Source organism: Panthera pardus, unplaced genomic scaffold (assembly GCF_024362965.1).
Source record: "Panthera pardus isolate Hobbes unplaced genomic scaffold, ASM2436296v1 HiC_scaffold_7, whole genome shotgun sequence".
NCBI classification, from domain to species: Eukaryota; Metazoa; Chordata; class Mammalia; order Carnivora; family Felidae; genus Panthera; species Panthera pardus.
In genome coordinates, this window is record NW_026527002.1 from 78806369 (window position 1) to 78814604 (window position 8236).

At 65.4% G+C, this 8236-nt stretch overlaps 1 protein-coding gene across 1 annotated transcript in view; it reads right to left on the reverse strand.

Annotated features, from left to right (window-relative positions):
- Positions 1-1639, reverse strand: part of KCNK9 (potassium two pore domain channel subfamily K member 9) — a 77277-nt gene extending 75638 nt beyond the window's left edge. Inside the window, exon 1 of the mRNA XM_019459761.2 lies at positions 857-1639. Coding sequence (XP_019315306.2) covers positions 857-1532 — 676 coding nt within the window. The 5' untranslated portion in view covers positions 1533-1639. The remainder of the gene's footprint in view (positions 1-856) is intronic.
- Between the last annotated feature and the right edge of the window lie 6597 nt (positions 1640-8236).

Sequence of the window (8236 nt, forward strand, 5' to 3'; positions counted from 1 at the left end):
CCCTGCCCTGGGCACCCACTAGGGACTTTGCTCTCTGGCTAGCACCATTGGGAGAGGGACCCACAGGAGTCCCCAGGGTGTACCCATTGGCCTCTCTTCCCCAGACCAGGGCTGAACCTCCCCAGTTTCTGGGGACTCCGCAGACCTGCCTCACCCACTATCACAGCCGGTGGGGGCGGGGGGGCCGGAGGACAGGTCCTGGCCCTGCCCCCCACCCTCCACTGCCCTCTTAGAGCACTTCACCCGGTTGCCACCCCCACCCCAATCACCAGAGAGCAAACTCTCTCTCTCCTCCGGGTACCTGGCACGACCGGGCTCCAGAATTCGAGGAGGAGCCCCGAGGGAGGAAAGCTGGACTCCGGGCTCAGAGAAGGCTGGAGGCTGGCGAGGGTCCCCCGCCGCCCGAGTCCCTCTCCGCGCGGCGGAGCCAGGCCAGCCGTCTCCGAGTCCCGGAGAGGTAGTAAGTGTAAGGCTTGGAACCCCGCGCAGCCCAGCCCGCGCCGGGGCGGTGGGTGGGTGGGTGTCTGCTACGGGATTATTCTTAGCGCTCCACTCTCTTCGCAAAAGTGGCGCCTCCGCCCTCCCGGCTCCGGCACGCTCGCTCGGGGCTCGCACGCCCGGCCCAGACGGCGGCGCGGAGCGGAGCCCCGGGTGGGGTCCACGAGGGGCGAGGCGCGGAGGCGCAGGAGAGGCGGGGGCTCCCGAGAGAGGAGGGGGCGCGGCGGGAGGGGCCCCGGCGACGAGGCTGCGTTTAACCCTCGGCGCCCCGCACCCAGCCCTGCGCCGCGCGCTCAGCCGCCTCCCCGGACTCCTCCCGGGGCGCGGGGAGCCCGGCGGCGGCGCGCCCGGCCCTTACCTATGGTGGTGATGACCGTGATGGCAAAGTAGAAGGAGCCGGCGAATTTCCACTGGACGCCGGCGCGGTGCGGCTCCGACTGCAGGATCACCAGCTCCAGCTGCCGGTAGTCCTCGGCGCTGATGTTGTACTTCCCCTTGATCCGGATCTCCTCGGCTTTGAGTTTCTCCTCCTCGCGCATCTCGTGGTCCGACTCGAGGGCGTCGAAGACGGCGGCGCCCACCAGCAGGTAGGTGAAGGTGCAGACGATGAGGGACAGAGTCCGCACGTTCTGCCTCTTCATGGCCGCCAGCAAGGAGCCGGCGCGGGGGGCATGTCCCGCAGGCTCGCAGCCGCGCGCGTCCCACTGCAGCGCCCGGCGGCCGCCGCCGCCTCCTCCGCCGCCGCCGCCGCCTCCAAGTTGTAAGCGGCGGCGGCAGCAGCAGCAGCAGCAGCAGCAGCAGCAGCGGCGGGGAGGCGGGGGGCGGGGAGGCTGGGGGGGCCCCCCTCCGCCGGGGCCGCCACAGCCGCCGCCACCGCGAGGCGGCTGGCGGGGCAGGGGCGGCGCGGGCCCGGGCTCGGGCGAGAAGGCGGACAGGCACAGGAGGCTGCTCGAGCGCCGGGGCCAGGCGTCCGGGAGCCCCGACACCCTGCGCCAGACCCGGCCGAAGCAGCCCGCCCCACTGCGCAGGGCCATGCACGGCGGCCCCGCTGGGCACCGCGCGGGCCGCGCTGCCCTCCGCGCCCCGCCCCCCGCTCCCGCCGGAAAAGCAGGGGCGGGAGCCGGAGCGCGGCTGGAGGGCGGCCGCCGGAGCCCGCGCCCCTCCGGGTCCGGCTCCCGGGCGGCGGCGCCCGGCTAGGAGCCCGCAGGTCTGCGCGCGCGCCTCGCGGGACCTCCTTCCCCTTCAGCCCTCTTCGCCCCCCCCCCTCGGGGGGGGGGGGGGGTGGTGGAAAAGTTTGCGAAGTGGCGGCGTCTCCGGAGTCCCCAGCAGGCGGGGAGGGGGCCGAGCAGGTGCAGCGGGCGGGGCGGCCGGATGCCCGAAGGTCCGAGCGCCCCGCGCCCACCCGGGCGCGCAGGGACGCGGCGGGGTCCCCGCCGGGCGTCGGCCGGTCGGCGAAGTTTGCTCGGCTCAGCCCCCGAGGCGCGGGAGCGGGGCGCGGCCCCAGGGCGGCAGGGCCCGCGGCGGAGCGGCCTCGGGGGCGGCCCGGGGACGGCGCGGCGGCGGTCGGCCAGCCCGCTCCTCCGGGGGCGGCGGACGCGGCGGCGGCGGCGGCGGCGGCGGGAGGGGTCCCGCGGGCCTCGCGGAGCTGCGGGATGGGCGCGGGCGCATGAGCCGCGCCGGGGTCGGGGCCCTCCGGCGTCCGGGCGTCCGGGGAGGCGGCCGCGGCGCTGGTCTGCCAGGGGCGCTGCGTGCGTGCGCGCCGGAGGAACCGAGTGTGTGTGCGTGTGTCTGTGCGTATGTGTGCCCGTGTGTGTGCCCGTGTGTATGTGTGTGTGTGTGTGTGTGTGTGTGTGCGCGCGCGCGCGTGGCACCTCGCTCCGGCGGGAGGGCCGTGGGGGGCGGGGGCCGGGCTACGCCGAGGCCAGGCCTCCCTCCCTTCCTCTCTCCCTCCCTCCCGCAGCCTCCCGGGCGCGCCACCTCCCGCCTGGTCCCCAGCCAGCTGGCGAGGCGGCCTCGGCGGCTCCCGCTGCAGACCGAGCGCGGCGCACGGCGCACGCGGAGGGAGCCAGGGAGGGGCGGCCGGTGCCGCTGGGGAGGGGGCGGAGGCGGGCCGAGGACTGGGTGTCGCCAGAGTGGGGGTGGGAGGCGGAGCCACCAGCAGGTTTCGCAAGGGGGAAGGGAGGATAAATGAGACTGCTCGGGTCCTTGTAGCCCAGCTCCCCGGGAGCGCCTGCCGCTTCGCGGGGCTGAGAGTTTGAGAGAACCGGGCCTGGGGGAGGAAATGGGATTCAGCCCGAGAAGGCCGACCGGCGGCTTAAGGGAGAGGAGAGCCCCGGAGGAGGGTGGGAGCTCGAGGGGAGGGCGTTCCCCGGGGGCGGCCACCGGCCGGGCGCACCTCCTCCTCGCGCGCTGCGGTCCCGAGGGCCGCCTCGGTCCCTGCGAGCGTCTCCGGCCAGGTGGCCCCGCACCTGCTGATCCTGAGCTCTTACCCCGAGAACGCGGAGGATGTCACGGGCGGCTGCTACTCTCGCGGTCGGGGCCTCGGGGGGAGGATGCCGCATTCCTCCTTCCCTGTCCCCTCCTCCCTGTTGCTTTTCCCAGAAACACTCCTTGGTTCCCCGAAGCTGGGCGCGGGGTGCACCCAGAACAGAAGCCTGCCCCTCCTCCTGCACCCCAGCGCCTCGCGACGGCCCCACTGCCGGCCAGCCTGGGCAGGCGAACAGGAAGCCCAGGCTGGGGAGAGCTATTCCTTGAGTCGGAGAGGAGGCTTCGCCCTGCTTTGTCCCTTTCCCATACCCTTCAGGTCGTCGAGGGTTTTCCTTCGACCACCGACCCCCTTACTCTCCACTTCAGCAGTGGAGCTCGAAGTGGGGAGGCCGAAGGCGCCGAGACCCTGGGCTCCCCCTTGCCTGGGTCTGGCGACCTCCCTTGGACCCCAGCCGGGGAAGAGATGGAGACTTGGGGAAAGGGACGCCCCCAGGCGGCGGGCTAGGAGACTGGGCAGAGGCGGCCAAGGGCGTCGCGGAGTAGGCCAGGGAAGCCCACCCATCCTTGCGCAGCAGCTCGCGGGCGCGGGCGCCTTGAGCCCTCAGCGTCGCCCCCCTCGGGCAGTACTCAGACTCCCCATCCGCGGAGACTCGGGGCCCCGCGAGTCTGGGAACCCTGCTAGGGCGCTCTCCACCCCACTTCTGGGATTCGCAGGTGTTCGCGCCCACGGCGCTGTGGGTGAGGGGACCCGAGCTGTGGGAGACGTCTGGGTCGGCGGGCACCGCTGGGCACAGGGAAGGGGAGCCCCACCCGGAGCAGTCGCTTCCCCAGATTCATTTTGGAACCGAGGCCCCTGCGCTTGGCGAATGAGCCTGGCCTCCCGGTGAGTCACCGCGAGCGGGCGACAAGGATTCCCGCAGCTGGTAATTAATCGCGCCGCTCGGCCCACGACGGAACCCCAGTCGGGCCTCCCGCCGCCCTGCAGAGGCGCCACCCCTGAGTCACAGCCGTCGGGCCTCGGCAGTCCGGAAGCCGCCTGCCCGCCGGGGCGCCACCAGGGGGCACTGGACTCCGACCCACAGGTGGCCCCGCTCTGAGCCAGCCCTGTAGGGGAGTCCAGGCTGTCCCCGCCGGCAGGTGCAGGAGCGGGGGCTGAGATGCGCTCCATCGACACATCCCAAGCTTTGTAGAGAGCCGCTTTTATTCGGTTTACATACAGCCTTGCGGGAAAACGGAACCGCTTTGCGTGCCTACCGGAAGGGGCCTCAGAGATAAAACTAGTCCAAACTGCTTGTTTGACAGATGGGAACACTTCCAACAAGAGAGATTCGCGTGCCCGGGGACACAGGACAATTACCATCTACAACCAGCTCTTGAACCTCTGCCGGGGTTCTGTCCAGCATTCCTTCCAGGACCCCAGCTGCCTTCTGACCCCAAAGTCCCAGCGCCTTGAATGGCCCCAGACCGCCCCTCAAACGCTGGTTCTTCCTTTTCTGTATTCCTCCAAAATACAGCCTTTGGGCTCAAAAGAAACAAGCTCAGGGAGCCAAGCCTCCCGGAGGGACCTTGGGGGGCTGGAAGAGGGGACACACACGCACACAGCCCTCTCTGTACCCCACACTCCTTCCATGGCCTTGGCCTGCAGGTAGAAGAGAAGTCCTTGGAGCAGAGCTTGGCTCTTGGCATCTTCCCTCTGTCTCCAGCCCTCTTTGCTTCAGTTGCTCAGCACCGTGGGTTGGTACCACTGTCCAGAAAGAGGGTTGACTGGCGACAGTGCCTCTGGGGAGCCCAACTCCCTGTCCACCTCCAAGGTTGCAGCCCAGCCCCAGGCGGCTTGGGAGCTCAGGTGTGGCGAATCAGAGCCCAGGCTTTCCACCCCCCACCTCCCAGCCAGAGAGTGGCTGGGCGTGGCTCATCTCTCAACCAATGAGAGCCGGGAAAGCATTCCTAAAAGGAGCTGATGGCACAGAGAGGGAGGCAGGAAGGCCCCCCACCCAAGAGCCACCCGCTTTGCTTTAGGGGAACAAGTGCATTCTCTGTGCCGCTTAGGCCACCGGTGAGTTAATCCCGAGCCTGAGCACTGCTGCTGGTGGCCTGTCTGTGCTCCTCCAGTGGACCGTCACTGGGCCTCCCTGGACCTCGGTGTCTTTTTCAGTAAAAACAGATGTATTTGATTAGATAATAAAGAACATCATGGTTTCATAACTAGCTACTGCCTACTTGTTTCCTAGGTTCTTTACACACGCCTGGCATGTTATTAGACCCTAGGGGCTAAGGAATATGACCCCGTCTTACCCAGAGAAGCCGAGCGGTTGATTCTGGCCCCACGGTGACTACGAGTGGCCCCGACTCCCAGCCCAGGGCTTCTTCCACCTCAGCGCTCCGTGTCTCGGAAACCGATTCTGCTGCTAGCCGGGAGGGCCAGTGCTCTAGGCCAGGGCCCCAGCTGGCTGCCCGGGTGCCTCCACAGGCAGAACCGTCTTGCTGGCCCACGACCATTTGCTGGCAAGGAGCTACGACAGCCCGCTGCTTCCAGAACATCACAACTCCCTGGGCAAGTTTAATGTTTTGTCGTGGTAATGCCCACATCATTGAAAGTGGGCAGGACATGCAGAATCATCGTCCCCATTTGACAGATGGGAAAAGTGAGGCACTAAGCCTAGCAGCCCCCGAATCACAAAGAGAAGCTGTAATGCCAGCCCTATCGGTTCCTCCCTGTGCCCCCAGCTCTGCCAGCCCCATCGGTTCCTCTGGCCCATGACGTTCGCAGCTGATGAACCCAGCAGTGGCCGATTCCGGAGGTAAATACTCTGTATCCAGGCAGCTAGGCCCATCAGGAGCTTCCCAGACTGTTCTCGGGAACATGAGAGAGTTACTCTGGGAACACTGGTTAAATGCGGAAATGAAGGATTTCTCAGAGCCCTCAGTCTCCTAACGGGCGTCATGACCCCCAGACAGGAGTAGGATGAGCGGCATTTCTCAAATTCATTTGACCACGGAATCTGCTTTTGGGCACAGAGTTGGCCCCCGCACCAGGTTCCGGGCTGCTTTTTGGGAACCGCTGTGCCAGCCCATGGAGCTGGGCACAGAGGGGCAGGAAGCCTGGATTCCACTTCTGGTCCCACATGGATGAGCCCTCCTCCAGCTCCAGTCCTTTCTGTCTCCAGCTGAGCACCGCCCCCTCCTCTGCCTGCAGAGGTCTTGTGAACACGCTGACTCTTGAACTTCCCTGATGGAACCCTCTTGGAGCTCCTAGTCAAGCCTCTGCCCACCCCTGGCATTGCCTCCCTCAGCTCCTGCCTCCCTGCTGCCCTCCTCCAGTGCCAGCCATTCAGTGCACATCGAGCCTCCGTGCCCTTGCTCATGCTGTTCCCTCTGTATGCCTTTCCCTGTCTTCTTTGGGCTCTCTGCTTTCAAGATTCAGCTCTGGCAGTGTCTCCTCCAGAAGCTTCCCTGTCCTCAGGCTGGACTAGGCTCCTGTGTCCCTGCACACACTTTTCTTGCAGTGACCCCTTTGGTGCCTGTCACATCTCCCCTGCCAGACTGAGCTCCTCGAGGGCAGGGCTGTGCCTGCCTCAACTCGGTCGTGCAGAGCCTATCGCTCAGCAGGTGCACAGTAAATGCTTGATGACAACTAAAAAGCAGAGTGGGGTTCACTCACTAGCAGGTCTGAGGTCACTCTTGGGAAGAGATGTCTCTTAGGAAATCAGGAAAAAGTCGATGCACAGAACAGAAAGGAAAAACTGCTGTGCAGATGGCAGAGGAGGCTGCCTACTGGGGTCCTGTAGGTCCCCACACTTTAGGCCTTGACTCTGATGTCGCCTGGGGTCCAATGCAGTAAAGGAGGAGGAGAGAGAACAAGAAAGAGGTGGGAGAGAGAGGGGACATCAGGAAAGAAGCTCAGACAGGAAAGGGGACTGGGCCTGATGCCAGTGGGGCCAAGGGCGAGTTCACCAGGACTGGCACTTAGGGTACCTGTCCTTGGCCTGTGCCCGTGGCAGACACTGTTCATCGATCCCAACCCTGTCTTCGGCCGGGAGACTCTTGAAACCGGGGTACACACAGGGCTCATCCTGGGCTCAGCACGGACATGTTTCCTTTCAAGGCGGTCACCAATCTGGCTTCAGCTGAGATGGCCAAGAAGAACGTGGACAATGTGAGAGGACATAGGGACCCATTGTAAGTTCTTAAGCAGGAGAGTGGTACAGAGATAGTGGGGAACGGCACCCTGCCTGGTGTGCTGGTCCTGAGTGTTTCTTGACCACCTGCTGGATGCTGGGCCTCAGGTGGGCATTGCATCCTCGTAACTCTTAGCTTAGGGTGGTAGCCATGACTCCCCTGCCCTTGTGGGGGTGGAGGTGGGGTGGGAGCTAGGACGCTGTGCCCTTTCTTTCCAGGCACAGGTAACAAGGGGCTGGACCAGCAAGGTGACAGGAAGGACAAGAAGAAAGAGGGAGGGTCAGCCCTGCCCCTGGTACACAGCAGGTGCTAAAAGGTGCTTCATTAATCCCATGATTGAATCCAGACGATGCCAAGATAAGTCCCAGGGTTTGGTGACATGCGGTGAGGGTCAGAGGGGAGGGGGGTGGGAAAACGGCCCAGCGCTTCTGAGATACAAGAGGCAAAGCCACTGATGGGAGACTAAGGGAAACTAAGGCTGGGTCTGCCTCCGTCTGCCCACAGGGTTCCAGAACGTTATGGCAGGGAGCAGGGGGCATGGGTCCAAGCTTGGACAGCCAGAGCCTGTGGCCTTTGGGTTGTCAGATCCCCACCTCCCCCGAATGCCCATTGCCAGGCGACCTGGGGACATGAGCTGCAAACTGGCTGGGGCTCCGCCCCGAGTTGTCGGGCCCGAGTGGGTCCTACTGGACATTTCCGAGCTCCAAAGTTCTTGGGTCTCAAGACTTCAGTGAGGTCTCCAACTGCAGCCATGTGGGTACAGTCACCCTGGGGTTCATACTCTAAACTGCTGTAGGGACGGATGGTATGGGGAGCCATGGCTCGGGGCAGCTCTGATCCGCTCCCGGAGTTAGGGCACTTTTAAAAGCGGGAACTTCGTGTAATGGGTGGTGAATGTGCCAGCCCTCCCGGACTCACGGTCACGTGGCCAATGAAGCCAGGCTAAGCGCCCCCACCTTCAAGCCAAGGACATCCTCCCAAACCCCATGCACACGTACTTTATTAGAGGACAGGTGATCAGTGGACTTCAGGCTTCCTAATGGGGCCTGAACCACTGCCCATCTCCACACCT